Source organism: Myzus persicae, unplaced genomic scaffold (assembly GCF_001856785.1).
Source record: "Myzus persicae strain clone G006 unplaced genomic scaffold, MPER_G0061.0, whole genome shotgun sequence".
NCBI classification, from domain to species: Eukaryota; Metazoa; Arthropoda; class Insecta; order Hemiptera; family Aphididae; genus Myzus; species Myzus persicae.
Genome location: NW_019101898.1, coordinates 50,220 through 77,103, shown reverse-complemented (window position 1 = coordinate 77,103; position 26,884 = coordinate 50,220). Strand labels below are relative to the sequence as shown.

The 26,884-nt window shown below is 28.8% G+C and overlaps 1 protein-coding gene and 2 non-coding genes across 3 annotated transcripts; 2 read left to right on the top strand and 1 right to left on the bottom strand.

The window, feature by feature from the left end:
• The first annotated feature begins 3,306 nt into the window (after nt 1–3,306).
• LOC111030721 (band 7 protein AGAP004871) lies at nt 3,307–26,665 on the top strand. The gene is made up of 7 exons (XM_022310377.1): nt 3,307–4,661; nt 20,006–20,115; nt 20,230–20,302; nt 20,376–20,458; nt 23,224–23,483; nt 23,555–23,735; nt 24,965–26,665. Exons 1-7 carry the CDS (start codon nt 4,571–4,573, stop codon nt 25,151–25,153), a joined length of 987 nt encoding a protein of 328 aa, XP_022166069.1. The 5' UTR covers nt 3,307–4,570; the 3' UTR covers nt 25,154–26,665.
• Nucleotides 18,579–18,652, top strand: Trnai-aau. Its single transcript has one exon. It is a non-coding gene; the product is annotated as a tRNA-Ile (tRNA).
• Trnai-aau lies at nt 18,778–18,851 on the bottom strand. Its single transcript has one exon. It is a non-coding gene; the product is annotated as a tRNA-Ile (tRNA).
• Nucleotides 26,666–26,884: the final 219 nt, after the last annotated feature.

The window sequence follows — 26,884 nt, the reverse complement described above, 5'->3', positions numbered from 1 at the left end:
ATGTTTTTAATAAAAGTATGTACTTAAACTTTTGTTTTGTATATGTAATCAACCATTAAAAATTGTTAATGTTAAGAACATAATATTGTAATTAGTATATATCAAATACCAAAAATTGTTAATTATAATTTAAAAAAAATATATATATAATTTAGAATATTTTTATTAAATTGGTGCCAAATTTTAGAACTTAGTGTCAAAAAAATGTCAGTTATAATTTGTTGCTCAATTATCACAGTAATTATTATTTAAGTATTTACCTTAACTTTTATTTATAACAGTTATAAGTTACTTATTATTTGTTTCATACATTTTTTTGTTTTATTTATATTTCATAAAATATGTATTAGGGACCAATTTGTCTACTACCGACAGATGAAGAATCTGGTATACATAAATGAACAAGTGACTCGAAAGAGTTTAATAAAATTATATTTCAAATGTGTTGTTAAAGATACACAGATATAATATTAGGTGCTCTTCAAAAAAATCAATTTTTAAAAATATAAATTCAAAAAAAAAATGATGAAGTATGTTTGAAAACAAGTTAAAATTGAATTACATTAGTTGTATCGTGTTTATGTATTTTACTTGTGTACAATGTACCTATATTTGTTTGCAACACATTCCTTAAAATATATTTTAAATGCCTAATACATACTATGTTAGTAATAAAATACTGTTTATAATCACTGATAATACAAATTATTAATTGATTTGAGTTTTTGATTCTGGCATTTTTATTTAATGATTATTTTATTGAATATAAAGTTGTTATTATAATTTTTAAGAATCCTTGTTTTATTTGAAATAAAACGATTTTGATTTTGTTTGTTTGAAATAATTATTGAATTTGTTTGTAAACCTGTAATTATCTCTATAATCATCTTATTTCTATAAATCCTATACTATTCTTGATAGTCTAGGGGTAAAATTGGGTATCTAGTCTTAAATTCTGAATTTTAATCTCAATATTATAGAGGATGATTCACCAAGCATACCCCTACTTTTTCCCTTAATATGAGTATATTTTGAGTTATATGTGTAGCTTTTTGTACTTAGAATAGCAGATCAATGATAATGAATTAAAAATATATGAGGGGCCACGGTGACTTGATAATTTTAGTAATTAATATTAATTTATCAACATTTATAATTTGTAAAAATTATCCAAATGAGTTGTGTTGGTCTGGCCTAACCTAATCTACTGAGCAAACTGCCTGGAGGCCCTGGGATATTTTTAAATATTGGGAATTCATAGATTATATTTGTATTACAGATAAGTAATTATTAGTTAAAAATAAAATGGTTTTATTGCAATTTATTAAAAGTCTGTTGATTTTTTTTTAGTTTTCACGAGACATGTAGGCTTAATTTAAAGCCACACATATATTGTAAATATAGTAAATATCAGATTCAATATAACATAGTATATGAAGTATATACATCAAAATTATCCACCCGATAATTTACAGTAATAAAGGAGGTTCTGTTTGAAAAACGGAATTTAAGTTTGTAGAATTTGAAAATATAAGTACTTGTTTAAAAATTCAATAAATCAGAATTTAAATTAATTAGTTATTGAATGTATAAATGGGGATTAGCTTTACTATGCTGGGTGAATACATATTACCTACATACTCACTCTACATTACCTCTAGCGAGAGAAAGAAAGTTTACCTTAAGCCAAATTAACTTTTTAATAAGCTTTTGAAATATTCTCTGTCCAGAGAGAGAACTCGTCATGGATCGACTAAAATCGGTTTTTCTGCGCATCCCCACGCGACACCTTGTCATAGGGGAACATATTTCTAAAGCAGGGTGACGCTGGGGTATGCTCGGAATCGGCGCGTTCACTCTCTGGACAGAGTATAGGTACCTTTTTATTACGACGGCATTGGATAAATGAATGAAAAATGACAGTTTTAACTATTTTTTTGTAATTCTAAACATAGTTGTTACCTATAAATCGTAGGGCCTTGAAAATCTTTGCTATTAGCTACGTAGGTATATAAGTATATTATCATTATTTACACAATGACATTTTAAAATATTTTGACTAATATTTTAAGCATGTTACAGAACCTAAAATCTAAATGCACTCGTTGTCTTTTGGACTTTGGTAAATACATAGGTGCCTTCCTAATACGAATGGGTATGTAGTAATACGAATCATGACGTCCCTTGTCTATACATAATATGTGGCCGTAATGTTGTATGGGTCATATGGGTTATCAAATGGTGGAACGACCGGATGTACAATGTACTATATACGGCAGTACGGACGCTAACGTTTTTTACTATGACCTCAATGTTTGTGTAAATAAATTATTATAATACATGATAGTGGTATCTTTATATTTAGAAAAAACTTATTCTGTTTTTCTTGATAAATTGTTTTTGTTAATTTTTGATTTTTTTTTTAAACTAATATAGAAAGTATAAACATCGTTGGACTTTAAACTTTTTAGAATAAAATATTGTAATTTTGGTAAATAAATAAAGCCAATACTATTAATTAAATATAAATTTAAAAGAGATCATTAATTTGTATTTTGCTAGAGGCTAGTCGCTATATAGTGTCCTCAATCCTTAAGATAGTTATATTTATATAGAAGACTAGACGAGCAGAAAAAATGTAGCCTACCCACATTTTAATTACACATTAAAACCTAAGTTTTTTTTTATCGTTTTGGACTCTAGGCACGTTTGGGATGTTTTAAAACAGACTCCACAATGAAAAGTCATAGTAGAACACAAGACTTATGTACCATACCTAGGTTTGACGAGTGTTTATATTGTTTAAATAAATACGCGGTTTGCAGTAGTTCAAAATATAATATTATTTTCTTATGTATTTTTAATTGTTTGAATAATACGTGAAGAAATTTAACACAATATACAAATAATTTGATTGTAATATTATTTTACTTAGTGCTGCTATGTTTAGTCAGAGTCGTTTTTTTCGAAGTGTCCATTATGTGCAGCAGACCATGCGGAGTTTACAGAACACCTCACCTCCAAGGATGCTTGCAGAAATATAAATCAGGCCAAAGTTAAAAGTCAAGAACATAATATCATACTGAAGATTTTTTTTTACAAATTATGAAAAAATAAATATCGACCAAAATAATGGACGCATTTTCTCAGGTCGAAAAAACGTATTAGGTACCTTTATCCAGAAAAACCTGTTTTATATATATTTTACTCATAATATTATATGGTCATCACGCGTATAGGTAGGTACCTACTGATACAGTTAGTTAAAAAAATACAATCCCCACGGTTCGGAGGGGCTTTAATTAATTTATATTTAATATGTTATAAATGTGCATGCATATAACATATTACGGGTATCACCTTATCAATTTAATATCACCGACAGTACTTGAACTGCATGTGTAGGGAGCAGAGTACCTCTTTAACATGATACTTCAGCAATTCGGCGACTCAGCGTGCATACTGCATATAGGTACCGCTTATACTATAACCCTGTACCGCTTCTGTTTTGTTTTTTTGTAACGACGCTTTTTATAAATTCTTTTTTTATTTATTACTTTAGTTACTTTAGGTATACGCCTATACCAACTCCGCGTCGCATTATAATAAATACGAGTACTTGAGTTTAAATAAAAATCCATTGCGGTTTTGAAATCATTAAAATGCCAAATATATATAACATAGAAACATTAGGAACCCAATTGCAAGGTCTTTAGACCAGCAAATTAAACTCGAAATATGATTTCGTTAGTATACAATATAGTAGGTACCTATAATATTTTTTTAATTTCGTATGTGGTATGTCCAATAGGTATAGTATGAATGAATATACTAACATTTTTACATTTGGGCATACGAATTGACGGGTTATGAAGTAGCGTCAATAATAATTTTCTTTTTTTTCAGATCGATACTATAATATACCCTTTTTCACTTGCTGTCCACCTCGTCACGCCGTTCTGTAGTATATTATATACATATATAATAATGTAGGTATAGTCTCTCACTCTATTCGAATCGATTTTACCGTTTGATCTCATTAAAATTGTATGGACGAAAAGACGTAAACTTTAATTCCTACAACCACCCACTCTGGTTAAGTTTTTAAATATTTTAGACGTTCGAAGTCTGTAACGATAACTTTGCGTTTATACCCTATATATACTGTATAGGGTCACGCATCATGTCTATATTATATTACATATTTTTCGTACAACAATAATAATAACAAGATAAAAAAATTAATTACGTAGGTATGTTAATATAAAGTTATAAATATACTATTAATGTATACATTATTAATTACCTATAGATAGAGAGAACGGTTTTGTCGTCGTTCGATTACAATTAAGGATTTAGGATTAGTTTTTATTTTTTGTATAAAAGTACCTGTAAGCGGATCAATTTTCAGTCGGTCGTCACTCGTTTGCTATTTCGCCGCCGCGTCGTATAGAGTCGCCGCCGCGAGTCGTCCCTCTGAGTCAGACGCGGAAAGACCGCCGGGTGAGAACGGTTATATTTTATAGGTACCTACCACTAACACGGTTACACATCACTCGTAGCTGCAAAAATGCAAAATGCAGACTCGACCGAAGTCATCGACTTGGCCAATCACGTCGACACTTCCAGAACTGTGGACCAAAGACATCGCATAATCGGAGGTCAGTCGGGGTGTTTTATTTAAGTGGGTAGACTAATAGTTTTATTTGTCTAACGCGCATTTCGCTGATAACAGATGTGGCTGATTTATTCACTCATTTTAAACTATTTTTCTGTCGAAATTAATAAAAAAACATTTGAAACATTGATTGAACAACTTGAATGCCTATAGGTATAGATAATATTATTATAATTTCAGTTATGTCGGTATTGTAGTTGTATCTGCAAAATCAGCTGATAAGTGGAGCTTTTTGTTTTTTTATAATTGATATAGAGCCAATATCGGAAAATTGTGTAATTTATTTAATGCTCAAATACCTAAATAGTACAAATATTTAATATGTAAGTTTTGCTGAAAACAAAGTAATGAATCAATTCTCTATTGATAGGTGCGATAAGTGATAAATACATTCTGTTAGGTACTATATATGCTTGCAACTTATTACAAAGTACAGAAGTTGATAGTGTAAATTATGATCTGTACTTATTGATTTATTATATATATTTAGGTAGTAGGTACCTACATACTCGGTAATGAAAATCAATACGATTGCAATAGATTAATGGAGCAAATCAGTGTATCGTTTATATCTGTAATAGGTATTGACATGTAAAATATAAAACTAATGAAGTAATAAACAAGTTAGTTATTCATATACCTACATCTAAGAAGATACATATTTTTGATATTTTTTAGATACCTAATTAACTTTTTTTAAGAGTATTCAAAAAATTATTATTTTTTATTTACTGTTGTAGAATATAATATAGGTTCATATTTAAAAAAATACTTTTAAATATGTACATTTTAATAAAAATAAATGTATTATGTATGATTATGGTATAAATTTGTTCTTAAGTACAATATTTGATTTTTGTGTTGGTTTCAAATAGTTCATTGTTAATATATTATCTAAATACTAATATGAGATATAAAAATCATGATGTAGGTATACATAATTTTAAAAATATAAGTATATATCTTCTATCTACTATATCTGAAAATTACGATCTACCTACATATATCATCATGGCATCGTTATTTACTCCCGTGGCTATAGAGTATAAAATATAGATTATAGATAACATACTATACATTTTACAATATATTCACATAGGTATACTTATTAATTAATTACTGGTATTATTGTTTATAACCATAAAACTGTCTAAATTATACCAAATACTTATCAATGTATGATAATACATTTTAAAATAAATATACAAGGGAGGGAGGATGAACAGTACGGAATCAATAAATCCCCACTATCTTAAATCGTGGTAACTACCTACAAAAAATATTAATTATTATTGACGATCATCTGTTGGTGTTTAATGTCTGAAATTTGAGTAGATTGTAGATTGATCGTATTTCTAGTAGGTATAGCCGTATAGGTATAATAGTCGATTGATATTTACAAATTTACGATGAGAATGGATAGATAATATTTCTGGCGACACTACAAGGAAAAAAAAAGTAGATAATATCCCGTTTTGTGTTTGACCTCTAATAGTAATATGATCTGTTTTCGTTTTTGACATATCACCGAACCGCAAATTTAACAATAGTGACCTGTAGGTACTCCTGCAAATAATGGTGACCATATTTTTAGAACTGGACAAATAATTTTGGGTTAGCGCTAACAAAAAGACCGCCAAAAGATATTTTGGAGATAACAGTTTGTTATAACCTATTTAGACGAGGTTTGTTGTTGGAAAGGATTGTTGACGGTCAGGAGGGTTCATAATTAAAGACATGTCTCATACTCTCTTATGCGCATATCCCTGGCTATGTGATTCGTTGGCGTTCGGCGCTCATTTTACAAAAATTGTTTATAACTCCGGTCTCCGGTTAGGAGGTTTCTTACCTATTGGCTATTTTATTCGCGTAGATGTTTCTTCACATAACACACTGTATGGAAGAAATAGGAAATGGGATTTAAAAAAGGACGAATAATGTCTCGTTCTAAGTTTGTCGTGACGCAGACATGATGCTCTAAAAGGAAGAATCTTGTTTGCGGTAAGATGTTCAAACCGTGTACATATCCGATGTACTGCTACCCATATATTACATATAAATGGAAGGACATGTATTTTTTTTTATCGTGACTTGTGAGACAGTATTGAAATTGGAAACTTGATTTAAATTTACATTGCTGCTCCTTTTTAGTTTATATTGTTTATACCCTTCCTGAGTCCTGAAGTCCCGACTAAACTTTACCCACCTACATTTAAATGGAATCATAATTAAATTTTTACCTTCTTAATATTGACGGCGTCATAAATTTATTAAAATATGAAATTATTAACATGTTCGTATTTATACATTTTGTACATAGTATTACATTTATAACATAAATATTGCATGTTATTTATATTATTAATTTTATTAATAAGTCCGTATAAACGTAATAACTAGTCCGCTGTCGTGAAATGAGTGTACCCATGTATTGTATACAGTTTGTTTTTAATATAATTTTTTTTTCTATTCATACAATACCCTTCGTGATACAGGCCATTGGGTTCACAAATATTTTAAATCAATAACATATTAATATGTGTACTTATTCTAAATTCTAAGTATTAATATAATTTGTATTGCATTATTGCATGTATACCTGTATTCGGTTGAAGCAATGTGTCGACATACATATTATTATACTTATCATAATTATATCAATTATATAGGGACAATATTTCAATTTTTTGAAATCAATAAAAAAAGTTAAAGCTGACCGAGTTTTTCTATCTTTTAACAGTTTATACTATATAGGAACAATTTAAAAATTAAATTTTTAGTCAGATTAATTAAATTTCATGGGTACTCACTACTACTCAGTCACAATAGGTTTTATATTTCAAATGTTTTTTGGTCATAAGTATGTCAATGGACAATATGTACAAGGAATAACTTATTTAAATATTAGGTAAATAAATAATGAAACTTGTAACAGGTAGGTTAGTATAGGCGACACGCGACATATCGTGAGTCGTGACTCGTGACACATATATTATTGGTTGCAGTGTAAACGACATATTAATTAACACAGTGGTGCAACTAAGAGGGTTAGTGGTTGGTAATTCAAATAATCAATTTTCAAAGTGCTCAATACAATGTCATGGTATCTGAGTAACTGAAAAATATGATTGAAATATTTATACTGCTATAGTTATTATAATAGGTATCTGTAAGACACTATGACCACGGCTACATATAGCTAGTATATAGGTACGTTATTACCCATAACTGTTAATATAGCTTAGCTATCGTATGTCGGCTGTTAATTTATAACGATTTGATAAAAAAAAAAATTGAGTACGTCCCACACCTGCATTAAGTATATATTAAATTAAGTATGTTGCCTCCATCTTACTAGTACGTACATAGCAAATGCACATTCAGCTTTGTTAGTTTTAATATTAGAGTGAAATGTGAATATTGGCCTATTGTCAAATTTAAAAGTAAAAACAATATCTGTGTTCTCGCAGAAGTTATTCTTCATATTTTAATTTTAAAGCTACAGTTGTAACATTTTTAAACATAACATATGTATTTTGTGTTATTTTATTTTATTTTAAATTGTATAAGCTTATAACTTGCTTTTCGAAAAATCATCTGAGAGGATAATTAAGAGTTTCAAATTTATTACATGTGATCAGTTGTTAATCAGGCAGCCAGGTCCATAATAACTATCTCTTTATACAGGTATTAGGTATACACTATATTATTAGATTATTCAATAGGAAAGTCAGTAGCTCTAATTCGGAATTTAATGCAGATATTGCAGTGCATTTTTTTGACTAATGGCTTCCTTTTACCATGGTGTAAAGACATTTTATTTTTTATTTTTTAAAATTTGAAAATAGTTATTTTGTTGAGTGTTATATTTATTTATAACTAGCCGATCCCGTACACTGTATTGCCCGATAAAAATGTCCATTCTTTATGAGATTCGCTTGTGTTAATATTATCAGGTAGCCAATCCACCTGTGGTGCGTACTATATATGTTTTTTTTATTTCGATTATTGACCGATGAATGGCTATTAGTGCAACTCAGCTACCTCGGTAGGCAATGTGTGAACATTTGATTTGATGCATACTTACTATACCTTACTATACCTGATGATCTGCCAGATTGACAAATGGCAGCCAATAAACAAAAAATACTTATTAATTTTTACTAAATATATTTTATTTCTCTTATAACCAAAAACAACCATTTATGAACACAAATTTCCTTTATAAATCTCAAAACCCCTAACCTCCGGGTTGGATCTTACCGGGTCCATTGTCAATCTAAATCGGTCAGGAAGCCCCTTAAACAAACACTAACAATTTCATAAAAATCGGTCCAGCCGTTTAGGCAGGCATAAAGGACAAACAGACCAACACACAGACATTCATCTATATATATATGAAAAAAAGTTTGAAATCAGTTGAATGACACGATTTATATTTTCAATAAAAAAGCATAATGCTTATTGTAAAATTGTATAGGTATGATTTTAAAATGTTGATAACTATATTATAATGTTACTCCAATAGGTAATAAAGATCGCACTTCTCGATGAAATTGTATGAAACATTTTTTATTTGTTTTTATAATATTGTTCAAGATATTCTTATTGACACGTTAATTTTGTAACAAAGATCACGGGTCTATATAATTGACTTGTGTATTGCATTTCATGGTGGATAAAAACAAAAATATTACACCCAGTTCTACCGAGGAGTGTGTTGAGTGTTTTTTTTATTAACTGTTGGATTAGCATATTAGTTATCAAAGTGTGAAAACCATAAAATTTTAAAATATATTATGCTTTATTTTTAATAATATAAGTTGTTTTAATTAACTAAAATTCAACTAATAAAGTTTCTTTAAAAAAACAAAAACAATTATAATAAAATACCTGTTCTACAATCTGTATCATTTTTTTTAATTATTCACAATTGTGACATTTTTTCACTAAAATTAATAAAACCGTTTCACAATCTGAATTGTGATATTTACTATTAATACTTATTTTAATATTGAACAAAAATATTAAATGCGTTAAATCACATATTTTCTATAGGTAGCCAATAACCTATTAAGGTGCCTTATAGGAAATATTATTTTCATCATTTGTTTTAGCGTAATAAAATGATTTCCTTATACGTATCTACTTTATGATTACTCTGCATAAAATTGTTTTTGTTGGGTTACATCACGTATCGTGCATACGAATGTGTATGATAAATAATTATGACAAACTTCGTGAGTCATGAAGTAGAGTTCAACCCATGAATAGTTTTGCTAACGATTACGAAAAATGTATTATACGCCTGTCATAATATTTGTGTTATCATTTTTATAATAACTCGTCTTGGAGTAAATATTAAAACCGATAAAAAGGAATAAAATCTAGAGAATACTGAACAATATGTATACCTGTCAGACATTGGGTGAATATGAACTGATTGGGTCTCGTTCAATTAGAAATAATAAACTCAAACACATACAAGTACTCATGCCTTTTAATTTTTAAAGATATTCGATATAATATAAAATTTGATCTAGTTAATACTTTAAGGAGAGGGGGGTTAAAAAGTAAAATATTTAATCGAGATAAACTGTAAACCAATGTTTGACAAAATTGATTTTATTTTATTGTTGTAATTCAAAAATGAATAACTATAGAGACTTGAAATTTAAACCAAATATTTATATTATAATTTTATAAACAAGATATAAATTAAAAATATTTTGGCTCTTTTTTTGCTATTTATAGATAGTTGAAATTTTCAACTTTAAAATTTTTTTATCGATTTATGTATGTTATATGCATCTTTACAATGATTAATTGTAATTGTATTTCAATTTAACACATACATTGTAATTGACCTACAGTGACCTACTGAATGACAAGATACATCAGTTTTTATCGTAGGGACATTTGCATTAAATACTTATATTAGTATTCTCTAAGTTTGGTAATATGTTTTGAATATTTTTTTGCTATTTATGTCACAGATACAGATTTTTTTAGGATTTTTCCAATTTACCTAGCTATTTTTGTCTCTAGGGTGAAAAACTTTTTGACTTTTATGTGACATTTTAGCAAAAATTTAGTCAATTTACTGAAATAAATTGAATTAAAAATGTGCTATAATTTATAAAACATACTCTGGGTATAAGAGATTTGAGGCTGATTGACGCTCAGAATCGTTTTTTCGCGAAGATACAATGCTTTTTTTTATTGAATTCAAATTTAAAACACCAATATTACAGTTAAATATTCAATTTCGAGGTTCACTATCGAAATATACTATGCAGCAGAAGTGAGTGCTCAAGATTATTTTTCATTTTTGATTAATTGATTGTTATTCTATTAACTTAGGAGATTAAATATGAGCTGTGTTTGTAAATAGGCACTAAAACTATATATATAATACAATAATAATATAATTATAATATAATATTATACGTATAAAATAAACTATATTATATTGTTATCTACTACTAATGCGTCTAGTGTCTAAACAGTACACATTAATGTTTAATATATATATGTCTATATTATTATATGATACGGAATCTTGTTTGGTCTATGAAGTTATAAATACGTCGATTTTGTAAATAAATTTTGATAAATTTGAACCTTAATGAGAGCAATAAAGTCTGTTAGTTTCGCCACATATTGTCATCCCTCAACCTTCGTGGTCTTGTGTATATACCATCATACCATATTTCACCTATATAATAATATATATATACAGAGTGATTCACAAATGTCAAACCATACTCATCCCTCCTCTTCTTTTTTTAGTAAGGCAGTTATGCGAAATCTTATTTTTGGAAATTGAAATCGAATAAATTCATAATCAAATGAATAAATGGGGTTAAGGATGCTTGATGAATCACCCTGTACGTATATATGTATAAATTTATTACATTGATGTCAAGGTTGAAACTTGTAATAACAAATATCCGTGTACAGTAGAATATTGTCCTTCGCAATATTCGATGTACCGTGTCATCTTTCTACAGTCTATAATTCATTCGGTTTATTCAAATTTTTGTGATTTTAATATAATTTTATATTGTGTAAAGCGAAAAAATGTAAGATGTATCATTTGTCGACCGCACTAGAAACAATGTATAGTGAATAATTAATTACATTAGTCTATTAACTAATCTATAAAGATACTGGACTCGAGTAACTGCATACCATTCGGGCTCGCCGAATGTCCAAATAAGTATCTACCGAGGCTTGTGTTTTAGATTATATGGATAATAATTAGTTTATTAGCAAACACGGTGCATGGCTTAATTATAGGTACATAATCGTACATCGTAATTTGTAAAGTAATCTTTGCAAGACCATATTAGATATTTGCTTTTACGTTTGCAAATCACAATTATAATTTTAGTCCGATTAAAATAATAATTGTAATTAATAATCATTTATCGATAAAGTGTACGCTTAAGAATTTTTAGAACAGTCCAACATATTTTTTTACACAATGTGCTATAAAAAAATGTTCTAATCAAGCAATAACAACATTGGTTATTTAGTTATTTAAATGGTTATTCATGAAATTAAAAATCGAACACATCTTTTAATATAGTGCTATACATACATAATACAGTACTTTATGTTTATATATCTATACAGGGTGATTTACAAAGAATACTCACTCCTTTTTTCCTTCAAAAATGCAGTTATTCAAAATCTGATTTTTTTAATTTTTGAATATACTTAAAGACCATATTCTCATATTCTTGAGATTTTTTTTATACCACTTAAGGAGTGTCCTGTGGCGATACAAACTTTTGTTTTTCAAATGGGAACCCCACTTTTTTACTGATTATTATTTAGCGGATCATTTTTTGGAGAATTTTGATGTATTGAAATCAAAATTCGAACGAGTAGTTTTCTAGTTATTACACATTTTGTGCTAAGGATAATATTGTTTATAATTAGAAGAAGGATATTCTTATACAGTATACGTTGTTATCTATAGTCTATACACACAATATAAAATAATACGTCATTTTATATTTATTTAGTCAAACATTTAGGTAAATAGCAAATAAAATCCTTCTTGATTTATTTAGTTATTTTTCTTATTCCATGTGTAGAACTGTATGAGCATATCCCTATTATGGACTATTATCCTTGGTATAAACTATAAATTGTCCAATAACTAGGAAACCACTCGTTCGAATTTTGATTTCGATACATCAAAATTCTCAAAAAAATTATCTCCTAAATAATTTAAAGAAAAAAGTGGATTTAAAAAAAAAGGTTCATATTGCTACAGGACACTCCTTAAGTGGCACAAAAAATCTCAAGAATATGAAAATATGGTCTTTGAGTATATTCAAAAATTCCAAAAATTAGAATTTGAATAAATTAATTGTTAAAGGAAAAATGGGGGGGGGGGGGAGCATGCTTTGTGAACCACCTTGTATTTAATATATGACCAAGATTATTTAATTATAATACTAATTAGGTTTTATCACCCATTAAAATGCATTTTTTCCTAAAGAATCTTCTTGGATTGGATATGGTTCACTGTTAACTGGGCTAAATTATAATCCACATCATAATAATCAAAACCCAATATTTTGATAGCAACAGAATGGGAAAATATACGATGCTACGATAAAAATTAAAAGCATACTATTGTTTCGAATTCAAACAAATAAATTGTATAAATTGTACTACATAAAACTATGGAAATATAAATATCGCCGAGAACTCGAGTCTTTTAGGCGCTGACCAAATCTATATTTGTAACTGCCAATTTTAATTTATAAAATTAGAACTACCCGCATTTGTAATATGAGTACTCGATTTTAGGGGAGGGCATAGGAGCTCCTCTTCAATTTTTTTCTATTTTGAGTGCATTCTTTCTAGTTATTTTCATTTGAACGGCTGAACGGAATGTTTTATTTTGTTAAAATATTATTACTATTTTGTAGTTTTTGTTTCGTTAAATTGTACTTGTTCAATAATAAAATATTAAAATTTATTTAAATGATTTTCTTTTATGATAATTGATAACGTGGTCCAAAGCACTGACTAGTTAGTCAAAGTCTTCTATCTGCTTATCATTATTACTATGTATGATTAATTACCTAATTCGTTAGAAATATTAGAATTTACTTTTATTGTAACCATTGATTTTGATGTAAATATATGACAAGTAAAATTATATTTTTTGTAATTGTTGGTTAGTTAAAATATATTATTTGTATATAGGTATATTATATTTCAACCACGGCTTAGGTTAAGTTTAATCTTTGTAAGGAACGCCAATTCTTTTCAAGTCTGGGAGTTCCTTTTCTTTTATTTTTTCAATTCTAGCTCTAGTTAGAACTATAGATACTAGAAGTTAGTTAGTGCTATAGACTTAAAATTATATCTAAATAAGTACGAAATTTCTATACAAAACAAGCTAATAAATTCTATTTATTACACACAAAAAATTATATTGAAGCTATTCGTATTATTCTACTATTCCAAGTGTTAAAAATATATGCTACGTAGTTGACGCACATATACGACTATATAATAAGAGTATCAATAAAAACAATACAAATTATTTGCAATAGTTGAATATTTATTATTTGACTTATGCTTGACATATATGTAATATGTTTACATTCAAAACTGAAAAAAAGTAACTAAAACATTCCTTTTTGAAATACCAACACGTGCCATAACAAAATTGTCGAAGAAAAAAAATTAAATGGACGACACAGGCATTGGATAGAGCATTGATTATTGACAAAGGTTATTTTTTATAATGTAAATTAATAGTTTTTGCCAAATAGGTATCTCAAAGTCTAGACGAACAAGATATAAACGATTCAATAACATCAAAGCGTTGTGTAATTTCAGTTATCACTTATTTATCAGTATATTCATTTTTTCTATAGTCTGAAAATATACGAACGTTAAAGTAATATAGTATTATTTATAGTTGCAGATGATAATATGATGCATAATAGTGTATAATTATAGACGAAGTACCTACTACTATATTAAAAAAAAATTATCCATATTATTATTTTCGCAATCGTAATAGTGCAACGTTTGGACTTTTTTTTTAAATCGGATTAATGTTTCTTTATAGGTAATTACAAGTATATTGTAAATATTACAAATAGGCAGAAATCCGCGTCATCCTCTCTTATATTCAATTTAATAGGTACCTATATCATTTTCTTGCCAATAATATTTCTCTGAATATTTGCATGCACTACAATTGAACATCAAACTTTCAGTATTAAAAATGGTTGTGATCAAATGTCGTAAAATAATAATTTTGTGTTATAATTTAAATCTATAATAAGCAATAACTTATTATTAATATTACGAGTTAGGGTTATTGGTAGGTACTTACTACTTACAAAATATTATATAAGAATATAAATTAAATAATTTGTATCATAATTGAAAATATAAAATAAATAATTTTAATATTTAAAAAATAAATAAATAAATGTAAGTCAAACATTTTAAAATGGCAAACATCTATCTCTAAGTTTTTTCATCATTCCTAATAACGTATGTATAAGATATTAATAAATAAAGTTAAAAATTAAATATCTGATAAAAAATTTAAAAAAGTATTAACAATGCGTTTGTATTTTTAAAATTAAAAAAATAATACAACCTCCTTTTTTAAATTGCTTTATGGTCATGTCATCTGCCCAAATTTCCTGGAACCTAACCTCCATGGCTCCACGGATAACAAGAAACTACTGTATAATTTATAACTAATAATGGAACGACCTCAATGGATTAACATGGTTGGCCATTCATAGAAAAGTGGTAATTGATCCTGAAAAAGTTCTTTATTACATTTCTCAAGAATCAAAAAAATTTAATATACCTATGTAATATTACATTTATAAATGACAATACATTTTTGTTAATGCATGTCAAAGTAAAAATAATATTTGTTTAGGTATTTAGATTTAATGTACCTAGGTAATACATTCTATTGTTATTGTGGCGGGAGACGCTAAAATCAAGAGTACATCTTTGAGATCAATTTTTCCTTCCTTTCCATTAAACAATTCTGAGAACTCCACAATATGACTAGTAAATAGTGATGGCCGATGGGTGTATACTGTATATGATTTTAATTATCCTTTTACGAGTACAAAATACAAATTATTTGTGATAGAATCACCTTGTATTATATGATTACTAATAAGTAATTTTAGATGTCTTAGTGTTTATGTAGAAATATACTCCACAACAGCCCAGACCACTGAAAGAACAACAAAAATTCGAGGGGAGGAGGGGGTGGTGTTTTCTCGTCACTCTGTAGGCTAAAGCATTGTTTTGTGAAATTCTGCTCTAGATAATGTCCCGATACCGATCATATCGATAATTGGACTTAAACATATTTTTTTGTCTGTTTTTCACGGCCTTCGCCGAATGATACATTTTCGATACCGGTTGAAGCTTTGGAAGAATTACATGATGTTTCCGCTCAGCATTCAGTTAATGTTTTTTTTATCGCCAAATCGGTGGGTGGAAAAGTGGAAAACTCCATTCTTTCCAGCAGTGGCGTACACGCGGGGGGGGGGTGTTCAAACCCCCCTTTAGTATTTTTTCAGTTTACGTAATTACGTAAAAATGTATATTAAAAATGATGACAATTTAAAAAAAAAATTCACAGAGATCGGAAAAAGATAACGGTCCAAATCATATAAAATAGGCACATGAACGGGCGAGATTACCCGTTTCCGTCAATATTAAAAAAAGGTTTGACTTCTGTTTCCACCAATTTATCTGCTGTGTGTTCAAAATATTGTAAAAAAAATACTAAAATTAAAAACAAATGTATTTTTATTTTTACTTAAATTTAACTCAAGTTGTGTAAAGTCTGCACAATTCACTTACATAATATATTATTAAATTGTTCGATATTACTTATTATAGATAACTGGTAATTATTGTTTTTTTGAATTTGAATTTTTAATAATTTTGATATAATTGATAATATAAATTTTAAAAGGTTGTAAAATATTTTTACAGACAAAACTGAATACTGATCGTTTTGGACTTCTTTAATCCAGGAAAAACAATTATTTCCATTTGTTATTATTTTTTTTTTTTTATAGGCTTAGAACATAATATATTTATCTACTTGTACCTACATAGGTAGTCATAGTTTGTTAAATGTGTAGAAAAACTACGAGATAGTGAGTATACGCAAAAAATCTGAAGATAAAATTTCAAATTCAAATTTTGGATTCAATGAGTCCAAAAATGCCCCAAATTCCAAAAACGCTTAAAAAAATTTAAAAATTTAAATCGTCAAAAAATACAAACAAATGTTTAATAAACACTTTTTATTCTGATTCGAAAATACTTTAAGCGTGTTTCCCATAAAACGAACATCATGTAGCTAACTTCGTAAAACAATGCTAAGTGCATCGGCTTTAATATCAAAATATATCGAAAGAGTCGTGTTCGTAGATGGCGGTGGAGACGTGACTGCTAAGTAGGTATAAGGTACCCTATACAAATGCGTGGCTCGTGTCGCAAACGTCGCCTGCGACTGAAATAGCTCACTTCCCGTCATTGTCAAAACAATAATGTACGATGTATATTATGCTATTTCGCGCTAGGTGACATGAATTACCATCAAAATTCGAAGTTGCATAATATTATATTTATACCCATTATATTTGGGATACTACCCGTTGGCGGCCATGATGACACGTGTCAGTCTTGTAATACATTTCCGTTTTCAATATATTTTCGATACGAATACCTGCATAGTTTACTCAGTTCACTGTTCAATAGCGAAAACCTATGTATAGCTATATGTTATTTGTGTATGTACTTATACTTGCATACTTCACGTGTACCCTCTCGTGCGCGTCAATTCGTCAAATATTTACAATGCACAAACGATATAACATTATTATAATTGTATTTATATTATGTCGTAACGATAACTCATAATGAATAGATCAAAGGTTTGAAAATTGACGGAACGAAATCCAATACAATTACCGACGGCCGTGAAGACCTTTAAAACCGCACGAAATGTTCCACTCACGCATGTATTCTAAGTTATAACAAATTCGTAGGGAAATACGAGTGTTAAATTGTTCGTTGTAACGAATTATTTCTTGTAACCGATTTCTCTATACAAATTATATAATATTTGGGTAATTATGTAAAAATGAATACTTTTATATTGTTCAAGTGCATACTACTTTGTTCATCTTCACATTAAAAAAACATTTAAAATATAAACGGAAAAAAATACTGTAAAAATTTAGAAAATAATAAATTTATATGCTACAATCAATAATCGAATGAATGACAATAATTCAGTAGCTGTATAGATAACTTGAAATAATACGAAATAATAAGATAAAATAGCGGTTTAATAAATTGAGATACCTGTATAAATCATAGGTACACAAGTTGTCATCGTTGTAACTGATAACAATATGCTGATAGACCATTGTTTTAACCTAATTTGTACAAAGAAATATTTAATTTTAATCGATTTTTGTTATAATATATAAACAACAGGAATATAAACAAGTAGTGGGAGAGAGCTCAGGAGGGTTCGCCCTCCCTTCCTCCCTCAAAAAAAAAATCATTCAATTGTTTGATGTATCATAGAATATTAATAATCCTTTTAAGATTCAACTGTAATTTTAAAATTTTTCTTTGGAAAAAAATTAAATTATTATATTTTTATTTAAAGTTAAAAATTATTTTATATTGCCTGTGACAAAAATGGTAAATATCAATTATTACTTATAACAGACACAATCGGTAAATTAAGAACCATGTTATTGTCAAGTCTCAAGTAGTCAAGTCTTAGGTTTACAATCATCGCTTTGCTCAGAATCTTATGATATTAGAAAGTTACGCAAGTGGCCCATTAGCTCAGTTGGTTAGAGCGTCGTGCTAATAACGCGAAGGTCGTGGGTTCGATCCCCCCATGAGCCAACCAATTTTTTTGCTTCTTAATAACATATATTCTTAGAATGGCTAATTATGTACATTATTAATTAATACTAAAAAAGTAAATTTTAAAGGTCTAAAAATTACGTAAAAGAAGCAAAAAAATTGGTTGGCTCATGGGGGGATCGAACCCACGACCTTCGCGTTATTAGCACGACGCTCTAACCAACTGAGCTAATGGGCCACTTGCGTAACTTTCTAATATCATTAGATTCTGAGCAAAGCGATGATTTTTAGACCTTTAAAATTTACTTTTTTAGTATTAATTAATAATGTACATAATTAGCCATTCTAAGAATTTATGTTATTATTCACTAATTTTTAATCAACAATTTGCTAACTTATGTCGAAGTTTTTTCAGTTGGTATGGGTGGATCTCATCATGACGTTTTTTTCTTTATAGTTATCACATTTTAATATTTTATTAGCATATTGTTACATATAGTGGAATAAAAGTTAACCATAAAAATTAAAAAGGGGGAAAGTAGGTAATCAATCTTTTGTACAGTAGGTGCTGAGTGTCGGAGTGTACCTTCTTGTAATCTTGTTATTGAATCACTGCAATGTATGGGTTCAATTTAATTTCAATGATAAATCCTTGGGTAGTTGGGTACATATGAAAAAGATTCTGTGGCAATTAAAAAATTTTGAATTTTATTGAATTGGAATAATTTTGAATTCAAAAAAAAAAAAAAATCATAAAAATATGTAGTTAGATACTTTATTTGTAAATCCTTTTCATACAACATGTTGTTTTAACTGTACGATAAAAAGTCATGGGTTTTCATTTAACAGCCATCATATAGAAACTAGAAGGTACTTTTTATTATTTAACGATTTATCGTTTTGCAACACATTTTATAGAGTAATTAGACTTTAGAAGTGTTATTGATTTCATCTTAACATTTCATGTTGTATAATATTATTTTCTATAAAATATTAAGATATACGTAATCCATAACTTTTTTACACGGACAGGTGATTCGACAAAATGTTTGAACTTTTCAATACTCCATAATTTGAATTTTGAATCATTTCATTTTCTATCAGAGTATATTTTCATACAAACATCGCCATTCACCACGTATTTCTACAAATATATAATTTATACAATCGGCAGGTAGGTAATAGTCGTATAGGTATACCTATATAGAGAACCATGTATACACTCGCACAAGATACCTGTACACACACGTTTTTCTCTTTCGATCGATTTGCCGAAATGTTCGTTTTTAAATTTATTTCCACATAATATGGGTCGGGGGCTTATCATATCGGTCATCGGTTATTTCATTACTATTTCCATAATATTATTATTTAATCCGTTTCGCCTTTCAGCCGAAGACAGCGCGCCAACCGATCCAGGTGTATGCGGTAAATTCATGACGGGTTGTGCTTGGGCGCTTGTCGTTGTCACGTTCCCGTTTTCTCTGTTCGTCTGTTTCAAAGTAAGTACTGGAAGTTGAAACTTACGTCGACACGACCCCCCCCCCCTTCCGCACTCTGTTGCACAGTTATACAATATTTAATATAATATATTCATTTCGTTATCTCTCTGGCAGGTAGTTCAGGAGTACGAACGAGCCGTAATATTTCGCCTGGGACGTCTGATGTCGGGCGGGGCGAAAGGGCCGGGTGAGTATAATATTATACATCTAAATAAACACACTAAATTATTTACAATCAATGAACGATTTTCTCTTTCCAGGTATTTTCTTCATTTTGCCCTGCATTGACAACTACGCGCGTGTCGACTTGAGAACACGCACTTACGACGTGCCACCACAAGAGGTATCGTATTATATTATAATATTAAAATACCATCGTCGTTATTACAATATATTATATAATAGGTATTATTATAGTGGGTGGTGGTTCCGTCGTGCAATGCCATCGTTGAGTAAATATTATCGATGTATTCCTCATAAACATATATTACGTGTAATAATATAGGTATATATAATATATTCCCAACCAGCTAATACTGTACTATTATACAGGGTGTTCCAAATTTTGTGTGACAAAAGACAGATCTGTCCCGTAAGAACCAGTGTAATCCCCACCATTTTTGTCACCCGAAATTTGGAAGACCCTGTATAGAGTGTATATAGACTATATTATATTCGGCTGTGTTGCACCCGTGGTTTTTCAATAATAAAAAGATATTGTTTTAGAACTGGGGGAAAAAAAAAATAATAACTTTAAAAAAATAAAAAGAGGGTTCCGTCGCCCCTTGAGTGGATAACGTCAACGAGTATCCTAGACGTTGCAGTTAGGCAATAACAGCAAGCGGCTGTAAGCACACAATTATAATCACTGAAACTCCGAGGTAACCTACTACTATAATTGAATATTTGTATCGTGGTGGTATTTTAAACTTTTATAACACTAAAAACTTGTCGCCACTTCTATAACGATAAAGTATACGTTAATGCATTAATTCATTTTGAAATGTTCAATAGAACCAATTTTGTGGTTTTTAGCTTTAACATTAAAGTGAATTAATATATTATACAATTTAAAGGTATATAAATGTTATCTAGTGCACCTCGTAGGTTTTTATTGCTATTTAATTTTTTATGTCAAGAGATCGCGCTTTAAAAATTAAATATAAATAAAAACCTACGAGATGCACTAGATAAAATTAATACCTTTAAATTAGGCAAAAGGTCAAATCACTCTAATATTAAAGTTAAAAACACAAAATTGGTTCCAATGAACGCAAATTTGATATGCTGTACATTTGTAAGATGGAGACAATACAACATGTGGGTTTGGCAGGCTTAGTTTAGCCATAAAGGCAACGCATACATTTTTACATTACATTGATGGTCATAATCAGTAATTAAAATATTATGCTATAGGTACATTTATTTATCTTTTAGAGGATGGGAAGAAAATATCAACGTTTGTGCTTACCATATTTGATAAATACCAAAGGCATTCGTTTAGCATATAACTTACCCGGCATTTTCAGGTTTGGTTTTAGTGCGTGACCTACATGCAGGAAATAAAAAATAAACTAACATAGGTAAACAATTATAATTCAAATGTAAATTGTATAAGTAACTATATGATATTGTTAAAAAAAAAAATTATTAATAAATATGATCTTACAAAAAAATTAAACTGGTGTTTATTATATAATAAAAAAAACTTTTTATAACTTCCAAAAAATGTATAAACATCAAACATACTGTTGGAATTTTTTGTTTGGTCTTTATGTTTTTATATTTTAAGTATTTTTTACAATGATTTGTGGTTTGTTTTCGAGAGATTCAAAATCTTTTTCACATTTTTCATTATTACCAAATAAACAATAAAGACATAATAACAAAAATTATTACTAATACTAAGTAAAGTTTTATTAAATTAATTTACAAAAACTTTAAAAATGATTTAATTTTGAATAAAAAATGTTATTAATGAATACATGTTTGCATTAAAAATTAATACAACATAGATTTAATTAATGAAACTTACATTTTTTCACCTATATAATATATCCCTACTAGTATATAATATACATACATAATTTTCAAAATTCTTTATGCATATTATAAAGACTTTTTTTCTACTATTTGTAGATATTTTACATTTTTGGACTCATTATCTATAACGTTTTTTTTATCAACAAAATTGAAAATTGTATACAAGGTTTCTCATAAGTTCATATATGAACATATATGTTATTCTTACTAAAACCTAAAAATCCGAAAAATATATAAGTAAAATTTATATGGAAAGACATTTGAAATATGTATTTGAATTTTAAATTTGGAAGAAGTTAGATATTTAAGCAAAGAATAACGGCCTAAATTATATTGTTTTAATTCAAAAATATTATTTGTATGAGTACTTGAAACATCGTTCTACGATAAGTCTGTATTGGCATAAAGTTAATAACAATAATATATGACATAAATAATATATACTATTATAAAATTGATGATATAAAAAATTCTATGTTTTCCCCAATTATTAATTCAACCTTCAGTAATACTAACAGTAAAATAAATTAATATAATATACAATATACAAAATAAAAATATATAGGTACTTAATCGTCAGACTGTCTCTAATCAGAATCGTTTTTGCATGAAATGATTTAATACGTCCATTACAGTGAATTAATCAATGAAGAGGTACAATTGTCCACTTTTTTTTTGTTTAGTCGTACCAACCTTCGTAGTAATAGATCTATTAAGATCTTGCATTTTAATTATTTTGACCATAAACATTATATTGTTGTAGAAATGTAGAAATGACAAAATATTTTGTCATTTAGTGACGTGTAGGTATAGGATTAATATGGGGGGGCGTGTGCCTAGTATGTGACATGCTGGTGTTCATTGTAATCTGTATCTTTGTCAAATAAAATGCACTCAGTAACTTGGGGGTGAGATTACAGAAATAGGAAGTTCCCCCCAAGTGATTACTGAGAGCCCTAAAAAAAAAAGTAGGTGACATGCCAAACGATTACCATCTCAAAACCAAAAATATATTAAAAAAAATTAAAACAATCACCTGACGTACCTACCGCACTATATATTTAGGTATTGACCAAAGACAGCGTAACGGTGTCGGTGGACGCCGTGGTCTATTATCGGGTGTGCAACGCTACGATATCGGTAGCCAATGTGGCCAACGCTCATCAATCTACTAGGTTGTTGGCTCAAACCACGTTGAGAAACGTCTTGGGCACCAGGCCGTTGCATGAAATCCTCAGCGACCGAGATGCCATATCTAAGACCATGCAAGTGTCACTGGACGAGGCCACCGAGTCGTGGGGCATCAAAGTAGAACGGGTGGAAATGTGAGTTCACTTTACTCGTCATTGATATTGTTCCATACAAGAATTGTGCACGACGACGATAAACATTTCAGCAAGGACGTGAGATTGCCAGTTCAGTTGCAGAGGGCAATGGCTGCCGAAGCTGAGGCGGCCCGAGAAGCCCGAGCTAAGGTCATCGCAGCTGAAGGTGAACAAAAAGCATCGAGAGCTCTCCGCGAAGCTTCAGAAGTCATAAGTGAATCTCCGGCTGCTCTACAACTCAGATATCTACAGGTATGACGTATGACTTTACTGTATTATACCGTTTAATGTTTAATGCTTATATTTTGTACCGTCATCATTATCGTATAGTTTTAATTAATTATTTATGTTACCTCGGGATGTTTTGTATAATTTTAAATAATTTTAAAGTTTGTTTCAAGTTGCTATTCGGTATATACAGTTTGGCCACCATTAAACATCATTCATATCGCTCCTATAACAATATTTGGTGATAATCCGTAAAAACCACAGGTTCTTAATTTTCAAGGACCTTATGATTTTTTTTTTTTTGTAAATATTAGTCGTATTGCAGTGTTATGTTTTGTTTTTGAAACATTAAAATTTACAATGTTTTTGTGCTTCAAAATCATGTATTTACCATGGGTTCTTCCACTTATGTTTAAGTTACTTTTACTGTTGTACCTATTTTCCTCAATTTTTAATATACATTTATAGATACTATACTAAGATATGTATATTTGATATTTTAAACAAACAGTTATAAGTACAAGTCCTAAAATCTACCCTATATTATCACTATCGAATATTTGGTACCATTAATGAACAACGAAGCTAAAGATTAATTTAAAAAATATATATTATGTGTACAACTGAATACGTATTGAGGTATACGATTCACTATATACCTATTTTATATTTTAGATTCTGAGCGGAGCGATGAATGTATTGATTTTACAATGATGATGTGTGTTTTTATATTTTTTTTTTGTGTGCCAGTCATCACGGTTTCTTGCAATAAAAGTGCTTCGATTTTTTCAACAGCAACTTTTCTTGTAGGAAAGTGAATCTAGTTGGTGCATTCGGGAGGTCAAAATTTAAAATTCCCAAAAGTTTTCAAAAGCAACAGGAAAAACAAACAAAAAAATTGTAACTAATTTATCCAATTTTACGTAGGTTTAATTTCTGTTAATATTTTTCCAGCTTCACTGATAATTTAAGAATAATATTAATTCAACTTACTGGCTACCATATTAAAATCAGTAATAACAATATAAAATATCCTAGACTGACATACAGTCTCCACCCAGAATCGTTTTTAGTATACAACGATATATCATTGAATTCAAATTTAATACCATCAATTACAGCGATCTCCTAGACACCTAATGTACAGCAGAGGGACTTACACTTACCCGATTTTTTACAACATTAATTAATGATTTAAAGTCATAATGTTTGTGTGAATGTAATAAATAATCATAAATGTATTTCATTTTCAGACATTAAACACAATATCAGCTGAGAAGAATTCTACAATCGTATTCCCACTGCCAATCGATATTATTTCATTTTTTACGAGACCGCGAGAACCGCGAGAACCACGAGAATCACGAGAATCACGAGAACAACGAGAACAACGAGACCATCGAGATCCAACAAAATCAGATTTGCAAAATCTCAGCAGTTAGATGTACACCCATCACACCCGTTAAGAATTAAATTAACTTATGTGAATCAATGACGTTCTTCATACTTATTAAGGTGGCTGGAGCGTGACGTGTTTTAAGGAGTAATATTTAGGAATTTCATATAGCTTCATGTATTTGAGCTGTATTACTGTGTGAGAAGTAAATGGGTGTTTTCGTGTTTAATTTCGTAAAATTCATTATCGAGTACCGGGCACTGTCAGCATATAAATTCGCACTCGGAGGCACATGTAAAAAATACAGATTTTATCAAAATACGCCATGCAAGTCAAATGACAAAATGCCAAAAAGCTAGATAAAATTGAAGGACTTGGATTCGAAGGGATTTTCATCCTGAAAATGGATACTAATTATTAGTCATCGTGTTAGTTAGGGAATGGCCGAGGGGATTTTATTTATTCAAATTCTTTGATAGAATATCGTCAATTTAAAAAATAAGAAGTTTGGTATTTTATATGATTAATTTTTGTGATAATGATAAATTGCCTCGACTATGCTTTAGTAGAGTTATTGAAGATTTTCAATTAGTTTTCAAAATTAAAAATCCGTCAAACCCAAGTCCCATCGTTTTTTCTAGCTTTTGGTCTGTTTGACGTGATTATTTGTATCTGCTCCAGCCCCCTAATGTATTATATTTATCAATATATTCATAATATAATATATACCAGCCGGCATTGATTTACTTCTTAACGATACAGAAAATATTTAAAGACAGTGTATCTATTATAGTTATTATACGTAGAATTAAAATATTAATCAAGTTATAAAATATTTGATATTTATTGTTTATTTTCCATAAAATTTAAGTTGATACCTAATATCTGAACTTAAGTTGTATTTAATTATTATTACTAAAATAATCGAAGGGGTGGGTAAGTGTTGGCAATAGGCTATTTAGTTATTGCTATTTGCTTTATTCATAATTCAATTGTTTTGAAACTAAATACTAACAATTATTCACCAATTACTGTAATATGGAATAATATTATATTATACTATATTTTATAGTTTTAAACCATTGTCATCATAAATGATTGTACCGAATAATGATGTATGCGAATATGCAATTAGACAACTAGTGTGGGCGGAAAACTTTACTCGGAGCTTACAATAATATTATGAAATAAGTATAAGATATGATTACGGACGACTATATAGTTGTATTTGGTTTTATTAAAATATTATAATATGAATTTATGACATCTAACAAAATGCACACATTTCATTAAAACTCCCTTAAACGTAAGATTGTATAATTTATTGATGTATTTAAATATTTTACCAATTACAATGTGCTTAAAAATAACTTTTGATATTTTCATTTTCAATTAACTGGTTTTATCTTATTGCATAATTCCTTTGCACGTCTCTGAAGATGCGCTGCACTATACACAGGGCTTGTAAAGAATACTTTAAAAACGTATTTGAGTTGTCAAATACTTTTTTTCTAAAATCTTAATATACTACCTACTCAAATACTTTTACTATACTAATACTTTGAAAAAATATTTTGAATACTTTTCAAGTAAACTTTTTGTTTTTTATTATAGGTTTATAATTAACCTAACATACTAATAGTAAGTTTAAAATATTTTTAGTAAGTTTATTTTTTAAAAAATAAATGCTTATTACGCTTTAGAAACATCATATTTTTAAAATTTTCGTCAGTCGTATTGGTTATTTTTTTGTTCATAGGTTCTCCGCCCTCACTAG

Coding starts and splice junctions, on each gene's coding strand:
- LOC111030721 (XM_022310377.1), top strand. CDS start 4,571: ATGCAAAATGCAGACTCGACCGAAGTCATCGACTTGGCCAATCACGTC. Junction 20,303..20,375: donor GGGCGGGGCGAAAGGGCCGG/GTGAGTATAATA, acceptor TTCTCTTTCCAG/GTATTTTCTTCATTTTGCCC. Junction 23,484..23,554: donor AAAGTAGAACGGGTGGAAAT/GTGAGTTCACTT, acceptor TAAACATTTCAG/CAAGGACGTGAGATTGCCAG.